The sequence below is a fragment of the Polypterus senegalus genome, chromosome 1, assembly GCF_016835505.1.
Source record: "Polypterus senegalus isolate Bchr_013 chromosome 1, ASM1683550v1, whole genome shotgun sequence".
In the NCBI taxonomy this organism is placed as follows: Eukaryota; Metazoa; Chordata; class Cladistia; order Polypteriformes; family Polypteridae; genus Polypterus; species Polypterus senegalus.
The window spans coordinates 92,499,857-92,525,772 of NC_053154.1; the positions used below are offsets into that span (position 1 = coordinate 92,499,857).

The following is a 25,916-nucleotide window of genomic DNA, read 5'->3' on the forward strand; positions in this document are numbered from 1 at the left end:
GCAGACCCCTGATTTTTAGCACCTGGTTACAAAAACAAAACGTCTGTTTTGTTCAACTGGCTGCTTAGGGCAATGTGTGCACTCAACACACCCGACCTCCACCTACTCCCTGCCGCTCCTGGCAAAGTGGAAAGGTGAGTGTGTCAGCTTTGGTGTGCTCATTTCTTTACTCGACGCACATTGAAAGCTTCAATAACGTTTCTAACAGGAAAGTTCCCAGCAAAGGACACTATATACAGAACCAGATAGAAAATAAAAAGACACTAAATTAAATAAAAATGATTGACTATGACCACTCTTAGACTTGTAGCTTATCGGGCGGGTTAGGCCCTATACGGTATTTTCAATCCCCTAATTATTTTTTTACATAAATGGCTGTCAAAACCTGGAATTTTGATCAATTTGACTATGAATTTTGTATCTGTGAATAAAACACACATTTTTAACACTGCTGACCAGAAAAAGACAACAAAATTATAAATCATTAATAAATTCAATTCCAAAAAGCTGACTTGTCAACACACAAAAAGTATTTATAACCTCACACTCCCTGTCAACTGGGTAAGTAGCCATCTCTCACATCTATTATACCAAATAGTCTCTTTAGATAAAGTATTATTTTGCAAAACGTGATCAAGTAACATGTGTCCATTCCTCCTGCAGACATACTGATGTTGTGACATGGCAGAGGGCAGCAGTTATTAGGTCTCGCCACAAATGCTCAATGGGGTTAAGTTCAGGACTCTAATTAGGCCACTCAAGGACATTTGTTTTCTTTACTGTTCCTTTGGGTCATTGTCCTACTGAAGCATAAATGTCCTCATTTTAAGCAATCTGGCAGAAGTGAGCAGGTTTTTCTCCAAGATCTCTCTGTAACGTATTCATTTCCCTATCAGTCCTGACCAGAGGGCCACATTGACCAAGGCAGTGTGGCTATAATTTCATATATTTTTTGGTTCCGTATGATAGACTGCATTGAACTCTGAGGTATGTTCAGTGCCTTTGAGATGGTCTTGTACCCTTCTCTGGATTTGTGCTTCTCTATAATTATATCCCTGACTTGTTTTAAATGCTGTTTTCTTTTGATTTTGGTTTGCTTTTGTGGAGAATCCCTACCATACTGCTGGACCACAGCAAGAGATGGACTATCTATCTGTCTATAAATATGTGACCCACCCATTTCTTACACAGATGGAGACCATCAGCAAATTGGGTGAGTCGGTAAATTCATTCACTGCACTTAACCAAAGCTTGCTTTATATTTAGAAATGGAATGCATACTTTTTAAATCTCTTCATTTGGATATTTCCTTTGTAGCAAATTATTAAAATGTTTTCACTTAGTTTCTTTTGATTTGGCATAATATACACTGTTTTGAAGATCAGCTAGGAAACCTTTTACCTCAATATATTGTAATTTCAGATTAGTCAGTCAGTCATTAGCCAATCCGCAATATCCTAACACAGGGTCATGGGGGGGTCGGCTGGAGCCAATCCCAGCCAGCACACGGCGCAAGGCAGGAACAAACCACAGGTAGGGCGCCAGCCCACCGCAGAATTTCAGATTATAAGACAATAAAATGTGAAAATAGTTTTGGAGGCTGAATACTTTTTTAAGTTACTGCCTAGAAATAAAAATTAATTCCTTACATATAGGCTTTGTGATTGTGCAAAACAAATCAATTACTCCAGTCCAGTGATTGTTTTTACTGGCTGCCCACGATGTCTATGGAAAAGTGAAACAGGAGACATCATTATGTGTAACATTACAAAACATGTGAACAGTTTTTTGTTATGCTCTCCTCAGTTGCCATTTGAAAATATTGTAAAGATGATAAACTAATGACTCTATCACATCATCATTTATAAGATGAACAAGTAATGGTTTTAATAGCTTTAAGGTACTGTGTATTCTGTATCTCTTAAATTTACTGTAAAATGTTTTACCAAATATTATTATCATTGCCTGTTGATTCAATATGCAAGTAAGAATTTTGTTGTGCACTGTAAAAGTGACAATACTACTACTAGTACTATTATCATTGTTGTACTAGTACCATATTTTACTAGTATCTATTTTTATTTTGATATGCATTTTAAGATACATTGTATTGTCAGTGCATAGCATTACCTTTTTAAAAAAGCTGACACTGTTTGTCCACCTGAATATTGTCATTAAGTTTGCAATATCATGATTAGCTTTAAGCAATTTTTGAAGGAGGATATAAAAAGCAAATAAGCAAAAAAACATCACCAGTAGAGGCAGGCCACGATTGAACTGAATGAAGCAGCAGCTTTTCTATAGCTGATGGAAATTCATTCTCTGGCGGAGTGTTTGTCCAGTTTCTCCCACATAGAGTGCAGTGTCAGGACATTTCATACAGAGAATTAGGTAGACAACATTAGATGATCTGCAGGAAAATTATCCCTTTATGTGATGTTCAAGTCAGCAGTGTGGTATAACTATACGGTCTGTATTATAAATGTGAGCACACTTTTACATCTTTTCTGCAGGCAGGGAGATGTGCCATTTTCTGTTGGTTCATTTTGGGAGCTTCGGACAATAAGTTGCTGCAGGTTTGGTGGTTGTCTGTATGCCAGTAGGGGAGGTTCAGGAAATACATTTTTCAGTGTTTGGTCGTTGTTTAGCATTGGCTGAAGTTCTTTTATAATTTTTCAAAGTGCTTCAAGATGTGGGTTGTAGGTAACAACAAGGGGGATGCGGTTCTTGTTGTCTTTGTTTTTGTATTTCAGAAGGTTGTCTCTGGGTATGGCAGTAGCTCTTCTTATTTGAGTGTCTGTTGTTTTGGGGGTATAACCTTGTCTGATGAAATCTTGTCCTGCAGTTGTTTATCCCGGTCTATCGGGTCTGAGCAAATACGATTGTATCATATTGCTTGGCTGAAAATATTGGAGCGCCTTATATGCCTGAAGAGGTCTGTTCATTTTTGACATTTAAGATTTCTCACATAAAGATTTTCCAATGTTGCTATTTGACCTAGTGTGTATATAAACACAGGGACTCCAGTGTCTGTATTACATCTTACCTGAAGAAAGGGCCCGAGTTGCCCTCGAAAGTTTGCATATTGTAATTTTTTTTTAGTTAGCCAATAAAAGTTGTCATTTCGTTTAACTTTTCACTACATTCATAATGGCTAACACAGTACAACACCCTAGTACTATAGCTGGTGGAAATGCTGTTTTTCAGAATGTGATAAAAAGAGTAGAGGACAGTGTGCTTGAGTGAGTAAACATTTAATTAGTAACTTTTTTTCCCAGGTTGACATTTATTTAAACCCACAGTATACTGAGGTAATACCAACTTTAGGCTTTGATGCTAGTGGAGAGATGAGATTTCGAGCAGTTTTTAACTTTGAATGAATTAATTTTAAATCACCTTTATAACTTTACCGAATATCACTTTAATATGGAGTTCTGCTGCAGTCTCTTTTACACCAACACCGCCAAGGACTGTATGTAGCATGTTCAATAGTAAGCCACTCAAGTCAACTAAAAATATGAATCCTTCATAGATAAATATATATATTCGCTTTTATTATATTTTTATTATATTTATTATATGGTTATGTTATGTTACAATACAATGTGTCTAAAACACAATTCTTTATTGACTCTTACAGCATCGCAATTCCTTCTTTCACCAACTCTCTTCCTTTCTCTTCCTTTTTCTTTTCTTCTTCTTCTTTCTCTCTCTTGACCTCCTCTCTCCTCCTCACAAGCTTCATCTCCTTCCTCCCAACTCTGGCTCATCTATTGGAGGGAGGCGGTCGCTTTTATCATGACCCAGATGAGCCCCAGGTGCTCCCCCTGACGTCACTTCCTCGTGTGGCGGAAGTGTCAGGAAAGCACCTGGAAGCACTCCGGGTGCCCTTGGGATTGCTTCCCGCAGCACTTTCTGGTGTGGCGGAAGTGCTGCCATCCAGGATTCCCAAATTGTCCGGGCGCCCCTTGGTGGTGACCACGTCCTCCCATAGTGGTGAGGATCCCAGCTCCGTTCCGGTGGCTCCCAAATAGACCCGGGCGGCTGCCCTCTCGTGGCCGAGGAGAGGTATCGTCCAACTCGGGGACTGTCCAGGCGTCCCGGCTGGCAGGGTCCCCATTCATCTGTGACAATGTATAACCATCCATTATCCAACCCGCCATATCCTAACGACTATATATATATATATATATATATATATATATATATATATATATATATATATATATATATATAGTATACAGTAAAGTACTGAGTTAATTACATAGTACTTTTGATACAGCCAATTACCCAATGCCTCTATAACTGAGTCCCATTGAATCAGAATATTTCCCAGATGGGTAACATATATATACCGAACTGTTGCCTTACTTTCTTCAAGCTAACAAAGTAAAAGCTGCTTTAATTAAAATACACACTTTCTAAATACTTTTTTACTGTAAAATAAAAATAGTTTAAATGAGTCAAGAAGGAGCTTTTTATGTTGTGTTGATTTTGGCCCAGATACCTTGTTGTATTTTATTCGCCATTGTTTCCCGTGTAGGCCTATGAGCCACCTTTCATCACACTCCTTCATCCTCTGCCCCACACTCTGTCAATAAAGACCAGTGATGGCTGCCAACATTCAGATAAATCTCTTTCAGGAAACCTGGCCAGATGGGGTTGATCTTTAAAGAGGTAGCTCCACCTCTCCTCTGTGTCTTTGGCCCTGAACTGGCAGGCTGGATCAGCATCCAGGTCCTGTTTCTCTTTCATTTTCTTACAGCTTAGTCCTTTTAAATATGCACATTTTTGCCTTAAATTTCCTAGGGTCACTTTAGGATCTAGGTTGGTAGACCCCTCCAATGTGAAAGCCTGACTCTTCAGTCAGGCTGCAGCATGCAGAACCTGTCTATATTTCCCAAACAGACAAAAACGCTGGTGAATGCCAAGCAACAGTCATGAGAGCCGATTACATCTTGCCCGCAGGGCTGGTAGTCACACCTTGTCTAATATCTCAGTGAGAAGTGAGTGAGGTGTAGCGCCAAGGCCCAGCCTTGCACAGTTCATCATCCTAGTGTGTGACTGGAGCACTAAAGGGTGGGGACCACACTGTACTGAAATCTTTGAATTCTACTATCATTTGTATCAGTGCTGACAACAAGGGGACTACAGCAGACATTCAAGTGGACGAGAAAGGAACGGAAGAAAGCACAGCTCTTCTGCATTCATGGTAATACCAGCTTAAAAGTCCTCTCCTCTCCTCTGTTAACATCTCCCTCTATTTCTCTCTTTCTACACTTTATTATAAAATTTACTCGGGGTAAACTGATACATTTTTGTTTAACTGGGCTGAAGATGCTTCAGCCAGGTTTCAGTCATATTAATAAACTGAGTTTATTGTTTCCACAAAAACAGAGCTGCCTGAAGTGATGCTGTTTGCCCATCAAGATGTGGCAGCAAGCCCGTATGACATGGGTATCTCAGGCCGTTCACCCACTGATGGGGGGGTGAGGGTGGGGGGCACAGCAGGGGTTACAGATTGTACCCTGGGATAGCTTCAAATATGCCTTTAAAGGGTATAATGATAAAAACTGAATACTTGTATTCTGAAAATAACTTAATTGTGATTCTGCTTGCTAAGAAATGAATGACATATTTGCTTTTATTATATGGTTATGTTATTTTTTGATGTTAAATTACATTTTTAAACATGTGAACATGCTTTGATTGGGGAGCCAAATAAGTATAAAATGAATTGAAAACTGAACTGAAAATGGATTGATTGGTTACTAGCTGAAACCTTCCAAACTGAAATCATGGTTGTGTTGTATCTTGCTTAAAATAATAGTTTTTCAATTGAATGAAAACCACCAAAGTATTAATTCAGTAGCGGTGTCAGGGTTGTCATAGTTGTGTAATGGTGATCTCTCCTGCTTCATGGATCCTGTTTTCAAATCCTACATGCGCTTATTGTCTGTGTGGAGACTATATGTTCTCCTTGTGCCTATGAACGGATCCTGTGCTAGACTGTGCACCTTGGCTTGTGTACATATCTGATGCCACGGTTAGATTAAGTGGCTTCCAGAAAGTGTGAGTGCTGATTCTAAAAAGACTGAGAATCCCCCACCGCACACTGTTTTCTGGTAATAGGACCCTGTGTCTTTCAGAATTACTAAAAGAAATCATAAAAGGAAATCTCCACTTCTTGGCCCATATTTCCCACTAGTCACTGGCTGTAGCCGAATTCTGTTCCAGAGTGGAAGAGAACAGTTTGCCACAGAGCAAAGAGACTTAAGTCTAATGCCTTAATACCGAATGATACAGACTTTAATGCCAGGCTTTTGGTCCTGTGACTCTCAGCCCAAATACTAATCTGAGAAACAAATATAGTGTCTTTGTAATTAATACTAGTTTAATGTATGAATCCTTTGTACACATGTGACTCACTTTGTTTTTTCTTTCCTGTAGTAATAAAATAACTGACACCACTTCCCACTGAAGGGAAATTCTTGGTCAAAGATAAACGTTTCATCTGTTTTTATGAATAGCTTTTGTATTCTTGAAAAAAACTGTTGATTTCATTAAAAGTTTCAGGATTATGGTATGTTAACAAAGTAACATGAAAACAATATGTAAAATGAAGGCAGGCTTCTTGAATTACAGGGACAGTGATGGGCTAGTTGCCATTTTTCCATTCTGCTCATTTAGAACTGGACATAAGGGGCACCTACTGCCTCTTTTGCTTTTGCCTTTAACGCGCAGAGAGGTCAGCCCCTCTGGTGGCAACCTGATAGCGCCAAGCCGGAGTCTTTGTTCCACCCATGTGAAATCACTGCAGGCCCTGAACAGGTCTTACAAGGTTTTTGCTCCGCTGTGGCTCCTTCACCCAGACACAGTTGTCTGCTGTTCTGTACAAACAACTGCAAGCAGAAATGCAATGAAAGTATCTTGTGGAATTTCAAACACATTTCAATAATATTTCTAAAATGAGACGTTCAAGCTCATGCAGCCAGTGCGTCATGTTACTCTGAAATCTGTTGGCTCCCAGTACACGTTTTCACAATATGTTTTGTTCTAAAAAAACGCTTATTATTAACATTTCTAAATTTAAATAAAAATGTAGACTACTGAATAATGAATAGAAAGGGATGCTGATTCGATCCTTGATTCTGATTTCCTGACAAAAAGGAAGTCATTGAGCTTCAGTCATATAAAATACACATGTAAACAGCTTTACTGTATTTCTATACTCGAGAGACATGGGATTGTGTTTCCTGTTGAAAGCTTGAATATAAAGGAAGGATCGGGTTGCTTATGTTCTTCCTATAAAATTAGAAATTCTTCTTTTTGTGTCTTAAGGCCACAATAAATTGCAGCTTGTCTTGTATATCACAGGCTGGTTAATGCTTACCTGTCTACATCTCTAAATAGTAGGAAGTTTCTCTTTATGTTCTTTACTGGTATTTGGCATAGCAGTGGACTGATGTTAGACTCCTAGTCATAGTTGGTGGCAGTCATAATTTAAACATTGTGAAAGTTGTGGGGCTCCTGATGTAACTAATTTCAATCCGTAGCTCTTTCAGCCAGTTCAGCATTTTTATGGCAAATGCAACACCGGTAGACAAAGGATGACAATATATGCTTTATGGCACTTGCTGTAACACCCCCCCCCCCAAACCTCGAACAACTCAACTCAGTTCAATTATTTGAATCTTTTTAGGCAACTGTCCTAGAACACTACATCTACTTTGAAAACAAAATATCAATAGCAGAGTATGAAGCCTGACTGTCACGCCACATCATTTCTAAGATGAGATTTAAACTCAGGATTTCTGTAACATCTCAGCCCCTTTCATTTTTAAAAATATAACTAGCCTCATGAAATCCCTTCTTGTTAGCTACAGTAAGTTGGTGAGGACATTGACTGTGACAGAAACATGCAAAGGTGTCCCTATCTCCTCCATCCAAATAATAATAATAATAATAATAATAATAATAATAAATAGCAACCAGGGGAAGTCTAAAAGGAACATTATTTTGGTTCAGCTGGATCAATGGAGGCACTGTAGTATAGTAATTAGCATGCAGGCTTGTGAGCTTCAGGGGCTCAGACTCCGTGATCTTTGTACAGTTTCCATGTTACTTCTCGTTCTCAATACATACTCCAGTTCCCACTCTTATTCCAAACTGCTGTGCGTTAGGTTTACTGGCATCTTGAAATTTGCATAGTGCAATGAGTGAGGTTGTATGTGCTTGATGATAAGCAACTTGCCTCTGTATCCATACAGAGAGATGTTTCTTCCCTTGAGCCTGACAACTCAAGAATTGGCACTGAATTTCCACAATGCTGTATGTTTTAGCCTTGTTTGTTGTACTCCTATTTCCTGAAACCTTGTGGAAAAAATGCCTGTGAAAAACTACAGTATATCTAGTCCCAGTTTTTACTGGTTAATTAACCTTTCAAAATTACACGTTCCATTTCTGCATTGTTTTGGCCTGAAGCCTGTCCTGATAGCACCAGACACCCACTGGGAACCAGCCCCAGGCGGGATGCCAGCCCATCACATGCATGTGTTATGGTCACCTATAATTTAACTGTAATCTCTACTTGAGAAAATGCTCGCTTATCATAATAGAGAAAAAGTAGAATGAGAAAATTAAAGAAATAAGTTTTTCAGGTTGCAGCAGACGCCCTAGTAAAAAAAAAACTCGGATGAAAACTTATTTGGAGCTAATGAAACTATGTAGGTTTCTGACAAAATAAAAAATGACTGTTTTCAAGTCTGTCTCATGTTGCACTTTCAGGTGCTAGGAGTTATTCTGACTTTATGTAGCACAGACTGTGTCTCCTTCATCTTTCCTATACCATTACCCAGATGATGTTTTGTATGGCCTAACTAAATTTTTAAGGCTCAACTTTTCAGCTATGATGATAAAATAAAAATATCTGCTCTTGTTGAAAAATGCCCTTCAGCACCTGCACTGGTCATGCAGATAAGGGGCCAGTCCTTATGTTTATTATTTATACTGTCAGTGCAAATGCAAATCCAGATGGCACAACTTCATAATTCACGTCCACTATTCCGTTTTTTAAGTAATACACTGCTATTAGAAACTCCAATTGTTTAGTCAGTTAATGTGCTATGCCTAACGCTATGCCCTATGATTCAGTTCCACCATAACCAGCACAGGAGAAAGCAGTTTTCATACTGAATCAGAAGACTCCATCAAAATGTATATTCTGAACTCATTATCCCTCTCACACATTACAAACTTCTTCCACAGACTTACCCCAGTGCAATAATGGTCTCTTAAAATGTGTCCATACCATTTCAACTTTGCCAGCACTTGCATAATCAAAAAAGGAATTAATTACAGGAGCACTAATGCTATAAGGATTTTTGGAGATACACTTGCGACATCTCACTTTCCCACTTTGTTGCATTCATATGAATTTTTTGTCTGTATTTTGGGAAAGATGCAAGGTCACTTCAGACTTGCTACTTGGTCTGCACAAAAAGCAAAACAGATTTTTTTGTGAAAATAAAAATCACACAAACATATTAATCATGTATTTAATCACTCCAAATTGCCATTGGCTGATCTGGTTGCTCAATTTTTATTTTACATTATTTTTGAAAGAAGTCACAACTTGTCCAATTTAGGCAGTATTGTCCAGTTGGGTGCTACCTTTTCGTAGGGGGCCGACAAATTTCAAATTATAAAGCTCATATTTCCCATCTATATAGTAACAGATGAATGCAAAACTTCAGTGTGGTGTTAGCAAATAGGACAAAACTAAAGCAGGACTAAAACACATTTTGAAATGTACTAGTTTTGATTTGTAAAGACCCTAGTGATAGTATGCTCTGTGAAAGGTGTTGTATAAATTAAGAACTAACTGAGGGTGAGGAGACTATGTTTGAATCCTGGCTCTGGCCACTATTTGTGTGCAGCCCAGTTCATGTGAGTTTTTCTCCAGTTACTCTAATATTTCTCAGCCATTACAAAGCTGTGCAGATTAAGGTAATTAAATGTATAGCATTTTCAGCCTGGAGTGAGAGAATGTGATTATAAGAGTACCCTTTTGATGGACTGAAGGCAAAACTAGAATTTGTTCTTGTCTTCAGCCTGGTGCTGCTTGAATATTTTGAAAAACCGGTTTCAAAATGGATAGACTGTCGATTGGATAAAATTAAATTTATTTACATGCATCTTTGGAACAGTATTATCTAGACAAATCCCAAATGAAGAAGTTACAAACCCCACACTGACAGTAAAGGATCCAGGAACTGAACACACATCCCTGAGCACTTTTTTGTTCATATTAGTTAATTTTTCAAATTACTACAGGGTGGCAAGGAGCCACACCTTACCCCTCAAATAATGTATAGTAAAGGAGGAAGTCACCATTTCAGCAATACTAGTTCATGGCAGGAAATATGCAAACACACTTTTCTCAAAATGAGCCCTGCATGATTTTCCGTATTAGTGCATATTTCCATTTCTTATGCAATAAAGGTTCCTGCCTACAAGTAAAATGAGCTACCGGTTTGAACTCTTACAAGACTTTGTGTACTTGACTGGCCAATTTCCTTTAAGGCTTTAACAATTTCAGCATCCAGTACTGTGAGTACTTTAAGATGTCAAATATTTCCGACAAGAAAGGCTCATACTTGAGGAACAGGCTTGGGTGACTGCTGTTGGTTGTAAAGGAGAGAGGACAAGCTGGCACTTCGTGAATGAAGATGGCTTTGCTAATACAGAACACCTTACAAAGCAATCTCAGCACTTAGATTTTGTTTTCACATTCAAGAGCGTATTCTACTTGAGGCCACCAAACCTTAGGTGACCTGTAGTTTTCTGCCAGTTCACACTTTGGGTTTAACTGTGCCATCTTTATCTAAATAGCTCAGTATCACAGTCCTGTCAAATATGGAAAAAAGATATTAAAACTATTTTCAAATAACTTTTAGGGAGGATTTCAATACCCACTTGAGCAAGCAGCACAGTTCCCACAGCTACAATTTCTTTTTAACATTCGCCTCCTCTTATCAACTCATGGATGATGATTGAAGTCAGTGTTTAACAAAGGTGTGACAGGGATTGTTGAAAACAGCAAGGCAACGCCCTATAGCTGAATCCAAGCTGGTTTGCTGTGCTTCAAAGCGAACAATCAAAAAAACAAAACAAAAAAAAAAAAATAATAATTTTTCTGGCCTTGTAAAAGCAATAATGTGCAGTTGACTAATACAAGGTGAAGGCATGGGGAATAAATGATGATTACCTGCCAAAAAACTGCTGCCTGTTCTGTAAAGCACTCATTTACTGTTTGAAGAATTTATTACAATAACGACAATAACAGGGATTAGAACCAGTAGAGACATGCATCCTCTTTTCATCTAGTAGTGGAGTGGTGTAGTGTGGCCATATTGTTTCAACCAATGCCTTGTTACAATATTAATAAAAAATGTAAAGAGTTACTTCTCTTCATCTGTCAATTTATATTTATCTATTTTTGTTCAAGCACCACTTTGCAGTTTCAGAGTTTCTCAAGAAGTTTAGTTTCATTGAATGCTCCTTCTGCTGCAAATGGAAGAATATACTGCTCAAAAAACTGAAAGGAAATTAAAGTATAGCATTAAGTCAATGAAACTTCTGGGCTATTGATCTGGTCAGTTAAGTAGCAGAGGGGGCTGTTAATCAGTTTCAGCTGCTTTGGTGTTAATGAAATTAACAACAGTTGCACTAGAGGGGCAACAATGAGACAACCCCCAAAGCAGGAATGGTTTAACAGGTGGAGGCCACTGATATTTTTCCCTCCTCATCTTTTCTGACTGTTTTTTCACTAGTTTTGCATTTGGCTACAGTCAATGTCACTACTGGTAGCATGAGGCGATACCTGGACCCTACAGATGTTGCACAGGTAGTCCAACTTCTCCAGGATGGCACATTAATACATGCCTTTGCCAGGTTTGCTGTGCCTCCCAGCACAGTCTCAAGGGCATTGAGGAGATTCCAGGAGACAGGCAGTTACTGCAGGAGAGCTGGACAGGGCCATAGAAGGTCCTTAACCCATCAGCAGGACCAGTATCTGCTCCTGTGGGCAAGGAGGTACAAGATGAGCACTGCCAGAGCCCTACAAACTGACCTCAAGCAGGCCACTGGTGTGAATATCTCTGACCCGACAATCAGAAACAGACTTCATGAGGGTGGCCTGAGGGATCATCGTCCTCCAGTGGGCCCTGTGCTCACTGCCCGGCACCATGGAGCTTAATTGGCATTTGCCATAGAATACCAGAATTGGCAGGACAACCGTTGGCACCCTGTGCTTTTCACAGATGAGAGCAGGTACACCCTGAGCACATGTGACAGATGTGAAAGGGTCTGGAAAGCCTGTGGAGAACAGTATGCTGCCTGTAACATCGTTCAGCATGAATGGTTTGGTGGTGGGTCAGTGATAATCTGGGGAGGCATATCCATGGAGGGACGCACAGACCTCTGCATGTTAGACAACGGCACCTTAACAGCCATTAGGTATCAGGATGAAATCCTTAGCCCCATTGTCAGACCCTATGCTGGTGCAATGGTTACTGAGTTCCTCCTGATGCATGACAATGCCTGGCCTCATGTGGCAAGAGTATGCAGGCAGTTCCTGCAAGATGAAGAAATTGATACCATTGACTGGCTCCTATGCTCGCCTGACCTAAATCCAATAGAACACCTCTGGGACAATATGTTTTGGTCCATCTGACGCCACCAGGTTGCACATCAGACTGTCCAGGTGCTCAGTGATGCCCTGGTCCAGATCTGGGAGGAGATCCCCCAGGACACCATCTGTAGTTTCATTAGGAGCATGCCCCAACATTGTCAGGCATGCCTATAAGCAAGTTTGAGCCATACAAACTACTGAGTACGATTTTTAGTTGCTGTAATGACATTTCGGCAAAATGGACTATCCTGCTGCATCATTTTTTCACTTTGACTTTCGGGGTGTCTTTGAATTCAGTGCTCTGTAGGTTGATAATTTTCATTTCCATCAAATGATGTGGCATCCTTTCGTTCCTAGCACATTACCCAGTCCATGTCAGTATAGATATCTACCGTGATTTTTTCCCATTGAAATTTGAAGTGTTTTCAAAGTGTTCCCTTACTTTTTTTGAGCAGTTTATAATGCAGTAGACCTTGAATAGGTCAGTCAAATTGCCTCAGTTTTCAATTCTGTCCATCCATTTTCTACTTCATATTTTCAATTACAACATTTTAGGACAGTGAAAGCCCACATTCACTCATATAGCGCTGGTGCAGAAATTATGGGGAAACTTGGGAATAGTGGGAAGCACCTAAAACCTTCACACAGACATTGATCAGTTTGTAGTATGGACTGACTACTAAAAACCTACACTTCTGTGACCAGATCTATGGTCAAAGCCAATGGTGGCAAAGATCCAGCTGTAATTAACTATATTGGAAAAACATTAACTAGGTAAGGAAAGGCTGCCAATTCTATAAATTTGCAGAGGTAACCAGACATCTTGTTCTTAGAAATTATTCCTGTACCACACACAAAATATATGTAAGAGTGTGGAGTTTAGAAAGTTAATCACATGGATAATATTGTTATCTATATTAATGAGACACTGAGGTTTTTTATACATAGGATTTATATAAGTGAGACTGAGGGGATGGGTTTTCAGGAATTAGGAAAGAAACCATGAAAATCAGTGGGTAAAAACCAAGAAAATAAGTATCAACAAGTCAGACATTGATTATTTTAATGCAAGAAGTATGAGAAATAAGTGTCTAGATTGCAATTTAAGCACAAATACACATGAGTATTACTATATTGCAAGTGGAAAGTGAATAATGTCTAAATCAGGAAATATAGGTTTAAAGAAGTAAGCTGCAAATAAAGAGGCATGGCTATGTCAGCCGGTATAGAACTAATATTGAAAATTGAGCCAATAAACAAGTCAGTAATATCTGAAAAAAATTAGATGGGAATATTACAGAAACAGGCAAGACAAACCCTAATTACTGAAAAATAAATTGTAAGACTGTAGTGAATAATGAAACAATAATATAAATTTTCAGATTAAATTATTTTTTAATTCAGAATGTTAAACTTTTGTACGTATCTTGAGATTTTGTAATAATTAAAACAGAATTTATGATACACGTTAGCGAGACATTGGAATTCACTGATCAAAACATAAATCTGCAAAAGCTAAACTAATAATTTATTTTCAAAATTTCCACTGTTAAAGTGTCTTAGAAATATGTTAACACAGAGCACTGCAAATTAACTGACCAACATAATAATTAGTTGTGAACTTGAAAACTACATCAGTGGAACTTCCACATCTCGAGCATATTTTATTTTGTAGACCTGATTGGGTAAATAGGAGCTGATAAACTACTTTAAACTGAATGCCGTAAACCTCTAAGGGGGAGCCTGGGGTTTCCCAAACCTAGCAGAAGATATGAATTTTGAGAAACAAGAGGTGATTTAGTCCTTCAAGTATGAGCTATTTGCTATTTTTATCCAAGCTATCCCAATATCTAACCTAGATACTGACTTTAAATGCTTCAGCATCAGGTCCATGACCTGTCAGGAGCATCCTCAAAGAATTTAATTTATGTAGCCTTATAAAGAAATATAAAATCATGCTGATTTTCAACATTTCATTACAGTGAATAAGTTACAAGGCAGTAAGACATACTGCACTGTGTAGCTTTCTTTGTTGAAGACTGAACAATTTGAATCCCCTTAGCCTGTGAAAGTATAAGCATGCTCTTTAGTCTCAATTTTCTTGTTTGCTCTGTTCTGCACAATGCTCTTATATAACCTTATTAACTAAGAAGTTCGATATTTGCTCTGTGCATACAATTTTTATTTCAGTTATTCCTTTTGCACTTTCAAAATGATATTATATTAGCAATGTTTTTTTTCTTACCTCTTGCTCGTTTTCACCAGTGAGGAAATCAAATTTGCAGCTCAAACAATGGACAACTGAGAATGCAGTTTGTTTTGCAGATCTGTGGACATTTCTTTTAGCTAAGAAAATTAAAATCTGTTTTTGGTTCAACACATTTAAACATAATTCATTTCATTCATTGTATACAAATGTAGGGTATATGTAGGAAACAATCCATGAAACTATATTTTTTTTGGATTGTAGGCTTCAATTTATACACCTAACCTATAATCTTTTTTAATAAAAGCAGTAGTTCACATATTTTACATAAGATTATCAGTGTCATATCGTAAACACAGAAAGAGACCAAGGAATTAGCTTAAGTTTGTAGCGCTAAAATTTTCATAGTCAAACTAGACTTGAAGAAACTCCATAAGCAGAAGATTTGAATACCTACCATCATTTAGGTTTGAGCACATACCTGTCCTGGGGCATTTTGTATACCTGACATTGATTCTGACAGGAGATCCTAACTTGCAGGAATCCACAACCACTACTTTACAGTATCATTTCTGTGTATTGGGACAATGAGGTAGAAAATATTTTTGTGGCATTCATGAATAAACAGTATTTGAGATAAGAACCTGAAATGAGGCAAACGCACAAAAGATCACTTGCTATATTTGGATATTTCTTACACAGTCCAAAATAACACTCTGTATTTTTAGTTGACATGAGTGTGCAGTTGTTAGTTCTGCCGATTTATGGTACAGTATATGGTTTTGAGTTCTAATCCTAGTATAAATGCTCTCTGTGTAGAGTTGATATGTGCCCCAAGTGTCCACACAAGCCCAATACCAAAGACCAGCAAGTTAAGTCAACTGGAGTCTCAGAATTGATACTGGTTGAAGTAACTGTGCCATTTGGAGAATTAGCACCCCATCTAGGGTTGCTTCCTGCCTTATGCTTGAAGTCAGCTGGCAAAACTCAGGCTCCTGAAAACCCCTGTAACTAGAGTAAGCTTTTCCAAGAAAATAGATGAACTCCCAATTTTTCTCATATTTTAACTTCAAATCTGAGTAGCTTGTAAATACCGCAAAAATAGTAATTTTAACTTCACTGTCAAAACACTGACAAAGGACACTGTATATTAATACTGAATTGTAACAACAACAGAATCATTAATGTATAAATAGCATTTCCTGAATTGCTGGTACTAAGACCTTTAAATGATAGTGTGTAGCTTAGATTATATAGTCATGCTGGCATTTGCTTAACAGTTTACTCAACTATCCATTAAATATTCAGCTCTAATAATGCTTCCAACATCATGCATTTTTATATCACCAAATTTCCATTCTGTCATTTTTTACGGTGCCTTTGCATCAGAGTGATTGTGTGGCACTTTTCAAATATAAAAGTGGAAATAAGCTTTCTAAAAGGGAAGAAGAACTAAACAGACAGAACATCAAAGTGTCACTGGTAACATTAATTCTACATTTTGTAGACTACAGGTAAAGCAGATATAAGGCAGATTTGCAACATTTTCTTTGCCTTACTAATTGTTTAATAACAGTTAGTAGAGCCATGATGCCCTGATTATGAAACACTGCTGCTTTGGTAGAAGAATTTAAATTTGCAAATTATTTAATTGGCTACTCAACAATAGCAAGTAGTAGTAAGAAATATTTAGTCATTAATATGATATTTTTAAAGATTAAGCACACCCTAGCTGTGTAGCTTCATAATTCAGTTCTGCACTGAAAGGTAGGCAAAAAGCTCATGGATTATCCGGCCTTTGAGTCAGGCAGCCATAGCTTCAAACTAGTGCAAAGTATGTTAATTGGAACCTGAGTGAAGTTAGCTATTCCCCAAATAAACTACTGTGGGTTTCATTTCTGCATGTATTACCATTTATGAGAAATAGCCATATCTTAACATAAATGACCTTTCAGATCTTTCTTTTCATCTCATTTACACTTGAAGCGCATATGACAACCATTAGATAGATAGATAGATAGATAGATAGATAGATAGATAGATAGATAGATAGATAGATAGATAGATAGATAGATAGATAGATAGATAGATAGATAGATAGATAGGCTCATTGTTGAATGCTGTGTAGACATAATGTAATTTTTAACTAGGAAGTGTTAAGTAGAGCCTCTCTCTGACATTAACATGGACAAAGAAAGTCTGCTTTTGCATAACACTGCAAAAAAAAATTAGTGATTACACTAAACAAAGTAAGCTGACATTACTTAACTAAAGAACAAATTTTCAAAACACACTTAATCCATGTTGGCAATTGTGAGATTATACTAGATACAAATTACATGAATGTGATTATACGCTATAAAAACATCAAGAAAAGTCACAAAGCTCATCTATTAACTCAGTACTTAATTTATAAAAAATTGAAAACTTTTTTCGTTACAGTTAAAGTTGAGTTTAAAATATTGAGTGATTTTTACAGATTTGCTCCTTATCACCATAACTGATCTACTACTTTGTCATACAATTATAACCTTTGAACCAGGGTGTAACGATTATGAGTTGCATTGACATAATCAATCATGGAAACAAAGTAGTGCCACATAGTGCATTTTGAAACCAGGTTTTATTCTTAATTAAAGATTTGCTAAGTGACTTTCTTCAAATTACATAACCCTCTTACTCAAAAAGTGTATTATAAATAAACTCTTAAAATATGATGGTTCTGTATGAAGCCTGTTATGGATCAAAATAAACAGAAATTGCTTCTGGAACCTTGATGCAGATGGATCTTTAGGCAACCAAAAATGGTTCCCCTATGGAATTGCTTAGTAGAACCATTTTTGTAATTTTATGTTTAAGAGTGTAGCACTGTAAATGTGAAGTGATTGTCAATAAAAAACTTGATTAAACAAAGGAAAGGAAAACTAGATAATCCATTGAAGAGCAGTGCTGTGCCTGTAAATAGGTATGTAACAATTGTACTGTAGATTTTATTTTACGAAATGTCAACATTGTAACAAACTACATTAACATTAATTAAATTCAAGGTCGCTGACAACACTGGGCACAAGTAAGAAAATGGTTCCTGACAAGGTGCCAGGCATCACAGGGCTCCCTCATGTACATCCCACCACTCATACTGGCCATTGTGAGGAATCCATGAAACTAAGTGATAGTTCAGGTTGTTATTAGTCATAGAAAATTAAATTAATTACTCTTAGGCATTTTTTTACCATGACTATGATTCAGTTATAAAAAGCTAAATATGAACAGAATTCACATCCTGGCACACCTAGTTGAATTTCCAGTTATGATGATGTTTAATTTGGCTACTACAGTTTGCTCTGAGAAGGGCATTATAAAATGATTGAAATGTGTTCAGAAATTGAGTGGGTAGATTAATGGACAGAATTGATATTTTGGAACGGAAAGCTGGTATATAGATGTCTTTGTGTTCTACAGTTTCACCCAGATAACAAAAAACATGCATGCCAATTAATGACTGTGGTTACAGTCTAATAGAGAGTATGAGTGTGCTCTGTGATGGGATTTTGTCCCTTTAACACTCGTTTCCTGCTTTCACCCCGCATCTTTCGGTTCTTGGATCCCAACTATAAAAAATGAAAAGGCCTGCACTGACAAATAGATTGAGGAATGTTAATTTGGAGATGAGGAATAACACGTATTCAGTTTAAAATCCCCGTGGAAGCACTCTTTATGGTTAATCCTATCCGCTGCTACAATTAACCAAATAATCCAGAAATTTTGAAGTGAAAGATTCTGAAATACATAAATGCACACGGAACCTTCGACCACCTTAATGGAAGACATTTACCTGCTTAAGGTGGTCTGAGTCTTCAGTGCAGCTCCTCCTTAAAGTAGGATGGGTCCTGCGAGGCGTGTGGGGTGTGTCTGTGCCTCAGCCGAGTTCAGGAGGCTTCTGTCTCGGGGAGAGAGAGAAACCGACCAGCAGGAACGGAGGAGTGGACGATGGGCAGCTGCGGACTTGGCTTGGCACATTAGAGTTACTTAAACCTGTGCTTTTTGCTACTTAAAGTTAATTCGAGTAAAGAACAGTGATGAGTTCGGTGCCTGAAGGAGTGTTTTTGTCCACCTTGCAGCCCAACACGACCACCTCAAGCTATGCCCTACCCTCGGAAGGGCAACTCGGATATGGAGGAGGAGGCAACACGGACGAAGCCTTCAAGGCGCAGAGGGTCCAGGAGCAGGTCCGACTGCGGATGACACAGAAGAAGACCAGTCAGAGTAGCGCCGGTCAGAGTGCTACTCTGACCAAAACTACAGGCCAAGGCTACGGCGACTCCAAAGGTGAGGACACCTGAGTGATTGTGTGGAGCTGTATGGCACAGCCTGGTACAACACCCACACATCGCACACAATGACCCCAGTATGTATAGAGGGTCACATTTCTTTCAACGCCCACGCAAAACACACACACACACACACACACACAGGAACTGGCTGAAACACTTTTATTTATGTTTTGTCCAACGCTGTCTCCACTTTATTGCGGTTGTTTTTTGCAGTACTTACTTGTCAATCATTACATCTTGCACATTAGTGTAATAACGCAGCCGATCTGTGAGAAAGGCAAACACTGTGAGCCACTGAGTGCATGGTATATACAGGAAGAGTGTCACATTGAAGACTGACAAAAATAAGCGCTGAGTTTGGGTGTGTTTCAGGTGAACGGATCCGAAAATGACACCTCCAAATTGCGCCGTTAAATCCAGCTTTGAATCAATTTAAAATCTAATGGCGCTTATGTAACTAATATTGAAATAATACAAGACAAACACACACTTCACAAAAGATAAAATGTTAACCCTTACAGTTTTACCGAATTATGGAAAAGTTGGGCCGGTTATTGCTCGACTTGTAAGAAGACGTCCATCCATCCATTCCGTGCACCCGCACGTTCCAGCACAAATTTGGATCTCTTGCGTCTGTCTTATAGATCGCTGGACACGTCCACGCAGACAATACACGCATGAAGTAGCCAGTCGTTTTATATGGGGTCATTAATTTAACTCCATATTAATTATAGAGTCAAAGCATCTATAAGAGGCAAACGGTCAAGTTTTGACAGCACAGTTGTCGTATCCCCGAAGCCGTAATGGCGCAGGCCACTGCGGACGTCACCTGGCATGATAAGGTGAGGGCACTGAGACAGTCGTCCGATCCGGGAACATTTTTTTACTCGCTTATTTTAACGCTTCCTGGTTTTTGTGGTTATGCCTTGATCCGTGTGAATTAAAACCTTTCGTAATGACGGTGACACAAGGTACAATAACAGCGTGACCAACAGAACCGACCTTTCACCCACGATGTTGGCCACTGTAGTGTGTATAATCGCGGTGCGAGGCAGCAGCAGACCCGTGCCGGAGGAGGAGGAGGAGGCGGACGCGGCTAAATTGGCGCGCACCTTTACTCGTGGCGCACCCTCGCCTCGGGTACCTAATCCTCAGTTTTGCGTTTCCATCCTAGACTAATATACTTTCTGCACTTAACCATCAGTGCAAGGAAACATTTGTAAGGTGAGGTAACTTGTCGAAGAGAAGTTGGCAAGGGCGGCGAAGCCTTTCTCAAAATGTCGCTGCCTTGTGTCTCATGTGCCTCTGCTTCTTTATTGACACTGAGAATTATCACTACAGTATCTAGAAAGCATATGCCTGTGATTTAATTGTAAACTAAGGTCACATTCTTTCACATTTCTTAAAATCTATCAGCGCATGCTCCCAACCTAGGTAAATGGCAAATTTGATTTGTTAATGTGCAGTTGTGTTTTAAATCTGTAAAGTCGAGAGGACGCCGCGTCTTTTGACAAGTGCGCAAAGTGTCATCTTCACAAACATTTAGCAACAACAAAAAAGGACAACAAAAAAGGGTGAATATTTCAAATCCAATTGAATTCACTACCTGATCTCTGGCTCTTTATAGTTCGCAAGATGTCCAGGCAATCGTATGAATATCAAGTCTGTCCATTTTTTTATATGTATTTATTTGGCCATTGCCTTTCTCCAAAGCAACTTACAACATTTGAGATACAATTGGTTACGTTACTTTTTGTTTTTCCAGTTGGAGCACAGGGTCACACTGTTAATAATTTAAACTCACAACGTTATGACCTGAAGTTCAAAGCTGTAACCACTGCACTGCACCACACTGCCTGCCTGTAATGTATAATTTCAAAATAGTTTGCATCAATGAACTTATACATTTGTTCATTTGCCTGGATGATTGTGTTTTTTTCAGTTCATATAAAGTTTCTGTGACAAGTGTGTTTATTTTGAATGATTTGTGGCAGGAATGTTCATTTTGAATTAGTTAGCCTTTGGTGTGTAAATGTGTCATACCACGCACTTCATCCATTCCTCCACCCATCCATCCATTATCAAACACAACTTAATCCAGTTTATCTAATGCTGTATATTCCTATAATTACTTAATCAAGTATTTAACAACTGTAATCATTTTTAATCTCAATAAGCTGTTTTGATTACTTTTTATGAGGGTGCAGTTGTGTTGTTTCTAATTACTTTCTGTTTCAGGGGTTAGATTGTTAATTTTGAATCTTCTGTAGTTTTATCCATTAGCATCCATCCATTTTCTAACCCGCTGAATCCAAACACAGGGTCACGGGGGTCTGCTGGAGCCAATCCCAGCCAACACAGGGCACAAGGCAGGAACCAGTTTATTCACTAATGATTGTCTTGAGTGCCATTTTTACCTAACAAGTTGCATTGCTCCTGTCTCTTGAAATTTTATTGATCATCATTTTAAATTATTCCGCAGAAATTTTTTCACAAGATGACCGTTTTTACTCACTGACAGTTTTGTCATTTCTAATCACATACAATTTTGTCAGTTCATTCTCTAATTATTTACACTTCTTTAAATAATTGTGTTCATTTTTAATTGCTTCTGTTTTGGCCAGAATGTTTAATTATCCTCAGGCACTGTTCTTTTGTGTGTTGTCTTTTGCTGTTTTATTTATGAGCGTGTATATTTAGAATCGTGGTGAGCTCTTTTGACAAATGAATACGTACTCATTCAGGTACAGTTTTGCTGGTGAATTTGTTAATTTGTAATCCCATGCAGTTGTGTTTGTGTGTGTTTTGTTTAAGATTATTTATAATGACAAATGTAAGTGGATTTTAAAAGGTGTTAATTTTTAGTCTTGCACAATGTTATTATTGGTAAATGTGTGTTAATGTCTAATAAATTAACAGTGACAATTTGACATTGCCACTGTTAATCTTATTGCACATACAATATGTGTGTTACACTCTTGCATCTCATTGTGCTCCAGTAGCCATTTTACTAATCAGCCAGTCCTGAAGATGTTAACATGTTATGTAAGAGGATAGTAGAATGGAAAACTTCACAGTATCATCACGGTATGTCAGGAACATGGCGATCTATCCTCATGTTCAGAACTGCATGTTTTTGTTGCTTGCCAATGATTTTAACAGTTTATGTAATTTATTGTGTTTTTCCGATATGTAATGGTGTCAGCTTGCTTAATGTTTTAATATCAAGCTGTGAGTCCTTGTGTTTTTTTTAATTACTCAAATTAGAAGTGGATTAGCTGGTTTGAGTGCACTTCACATCTGCTCAAAGATTATTGCAACCCATTTTCTGTTTGATAAGCAGACATGAGAGGAACTGAAATCTGATGCTTATTTAAATCTTATTTCCGGATACTGTGTCTTTTATGTCTAGTATAACGGTATAATGTATGCTTGATTTTTGAACGTTGTGAGGTTTGCTTGAATTGTCTGCTATTGTTTCTGTAACTGGAATGTGTTACAGCACTAGCTGAGTGTATGTAATGTAGTGCCTTCGATAATTCTCTGTTAAGGTCATGCTTGTTGATACTACTGTGCTGAAGTATCATCTTTGCTTTTGTCAGATCTAACTTAGAACTGGTCTCCTTTGAAGTTTTCTTGCCCCGCTATTTTAGATGTCTGACAAACTTTCTGAAGTTGTTTTCTTTCACAACCCAGAGTTTTCAAATCCTTTCAGTAGTGCAAAATTCCAAATGTATGAAACATGACTTTTTTAAGTGAAGATAATTTGCAAGTACAGCAGTCTAGTTGTGGATTTATTTGGCCATCAGATTGTTCCCACTTGGAATCTCTCACTTCTGTGATAGTAGCAACATATTTTATCACACACAACAGCTGACACTGTCAGAGCCCTGTGATTGCGTTTTTCAGAGTCTTCACAGCTGTGGAAAAGTACAGTACAGTAAATGCTTAAAATACTATCTGGATTGGAAAACAAGAATTTAGTAATATTCATGGTTGTTTCTTCATTCTCCTTAGTTAATATAAGGTATGAGATCAGATTATTCAAATGCCAGTTCAGGCTTGTCTGTCCCAAGCAACTTCAACTTCATATGGTTTTTGGCGGAGAATCAGTTGCTCAGTGGGTGAAGGAAATCAAGCTTTCCAGTTTAAAAGCCCATGGAAACAACATATATTTGACCACTTAGGTGAGACACAAACGGACATTTTAATTAAAGACATAACAAGTGCCACCCATCCATTTTCTGAGACCTATTTATAAAGGCTCACAAGGAGCTGGAGCTTAATTTCAGCAGACCAAAGACAATTTGAATGCAGTCTGTTGCAACATACATTTAGTCACACTAGACCAGTATGGTTTTTTCAGTCCACCTACAACAGTGTCTTAGACATGGTGTTCAGCCCTGCTTGTTAAAACAAATACTTTATTGAAATTCATTTTTTTATTATTTGTAATAAGCATATACCATGTTATCATGACTGATGCAATAAAATGTAGCAATTTTGTTTTACTAGTGAATGAATCTCGATTTCATGTGATCATAACATATAGTGAAGTTGCTTTGCAAACATAATATTCACTCAGTCATTTAATTAATTTGTATTCATGCTGACCATAAAATTATTTTTTGGACGTAAATCATCTTTAAAACTGAGGATATATCTGTGGTGGTATTCGGGTTGTTAATATATTGTTTTTGAAAATGTTGATAAATCAGATACCTGTATTTTTCTTTAATTTTTGAAGAATCAAAACTATTAAATATTACTTAACATTATGTTCCACTATATATTAACCAACATTCTCAACTTTACAGTTAAATTATGGTGTTACTCTGTACCTGTACTCAAGTGTTACATAGGGTGTGTATTGACTAAGAAACCATGAAAAATATCTTCTTTTTATTATTGATACTTTTATATACAATACAGAATGACACATTTTTAGCAAATGAAGCAAAGGCTACGGTGTTTTCTATAACTATAATTTTAATGTAGCTGTGAAATTGAAGGCTGATTTCTTTGTCATTCTGTGCATCCAGACAATGGCGCATACAGTATTGCAAAGCAGGGGATTACTTTATGCAAATGCTTAGTCTTGGTGTCTCAGTGAAGATGCAAACCATACAGATGGCTAAAATGTCTGCCACTATAGTGAGGCAAAAAAAAAACCTAGGTAGAACTTCATTGCATTAAGATACACTGAGTTCCTATTTGAATCATTCCTAATTTAAATACCCTTATTATGAACACATCTGTTACATTTAACACAGTGGCATAGTAATTTGTGCTGCTGCCATATAGCCCCAGAGATTTTTGTTCAGTTCTTAGCCTGTTCAATACTGCCATAGGGTTTAAATTTGCTCTGTGTCTGCATTTTTTTTTGGATATTTCTCACATCTCAGGGATGTGTTGGTTAAGATGAAGATGATATCTCTAGTGATGGATATGTATCCAATTTGTGGTTGTTTCCTGCATTGTGCGCTGTGCTGTCAAGATAGGCTATAGTTCTGTGCAACTCATTATTACACTAAACCAAGTTCCAAAAACTGATTGATAAATAGTATGTCTTTTTACCTGTAACTGTCAGCACATGGACTGTTGCTTGTATTATAAACACATGTAATACTAAAATGAATTTAAAAAGGCATTCAATGCAAACATATTCATAAACCTCACCTGAGTCGACCAATGTTTTATAATATTTATACAATGTTTTTTCTCATTGTTTATCTCTCTGTATTCTTATATTAGAGTTAGAGTGATATCAATACCCTTTATAAAGAGATGACCCATTTACAATTGTCGTTTTCGTGGAGGGATGGGTTTTTAGCTGACATTCATGTGGGCCACCAGGTATGTGTTAGGTTATTGGACATAGATTGCACATTATGGAATAAAAATCTGCAGGCAAACGATAGGGCAGTCAGAAAAAAATAACAGTATGAGAGGCTCCATAAGAATCTTTAACTTGCTTGCATATAGGTGATGCTTGGCTGATGAAGAGAATTCATGTAAATATTGCAGTATCCAGACACAGTGCTGGCTGAAGACAAAGAGTGCTGTTTAAAAAGTGTAGAACATATTAGTTGGCACTTTTAAGAGAAACTATGAGTGTAATGGTGGTTTCTAGAGGACACAGCCATACTGTATCTCATTTGCTAAACTGTTTTTGTTCCCAGTGGGATCGCAACACCAAACTATATCCCTCATAGCACAAATATCTATGGAGAGGGCAAAAAATGCTGTTGAACATATAGGTAGCTTGCCACATATAAAGTATGTGAAATGGTTGGAAGCCAGAACTAGGCACTGTAAATAGAAGCATTAATTGAGAGGTTCAGGACACCACAGATACACCTTGTTATAATAACAGAAAGAAATATCTGTTAAGGAGCATGCTATGAAACACGTGGAGCAGGTAAGCAGACAATTGTGAATCAGCGGGTTCATATCAGTTGCGGGAAGGGAACCAGGTCTCTGTATTTTGATATCTTGTGCTGCAACCCACCACCTGCAGCTCAGTGGCTGTACTTGCGTATTTGAATAGAAAAGGCTAGTCTTCACTATGTTGTAAATAGCAAATGTCCATCCCCTTCCTATTCTGGTTTGGTTTATTTTATTTTATTTTGATATTTTAAAACTTTCCCAGCATAACTTTTTTCCTTAAAACGGAGTCTAC

The 25,916-nt window shown here is 37.8% G+C and overlaps 1 protein-coding gene across 2 annotated transcripts in view; it reads left to right on the forward strand.

Annotated features, from left to right (window-relative positions):
* Positions 1-5,019: 5,019 nt before the first annotated feature.
* Positions 5,020-25,916, forward strand: part of pkp3b (plakophilin 3b) — a 61,005-nt gene continuing 40,108 nt past the window's right edge. Inside the window, exons 1-2 of one of the 2 annotated variants that reach the window (XM_039753414.1) lie at positions 5,020-5,212; positions 19,022-19,229. In XM_039753414.1, the coding sequence (XP_039609348.1) occupies positions 5,210-5,212; positions 19,022-19,229 (211 nt within the window). In that variant the 5' untranslated portion in view covers positions 5,020-5,209. Of the gene's footprint in view, positions 5,213-18,850; positions 19,230-25,916 lie in introns of those variants that run through there. The other variant, XM_039753406.1, reaches the window with a different exon arrangement.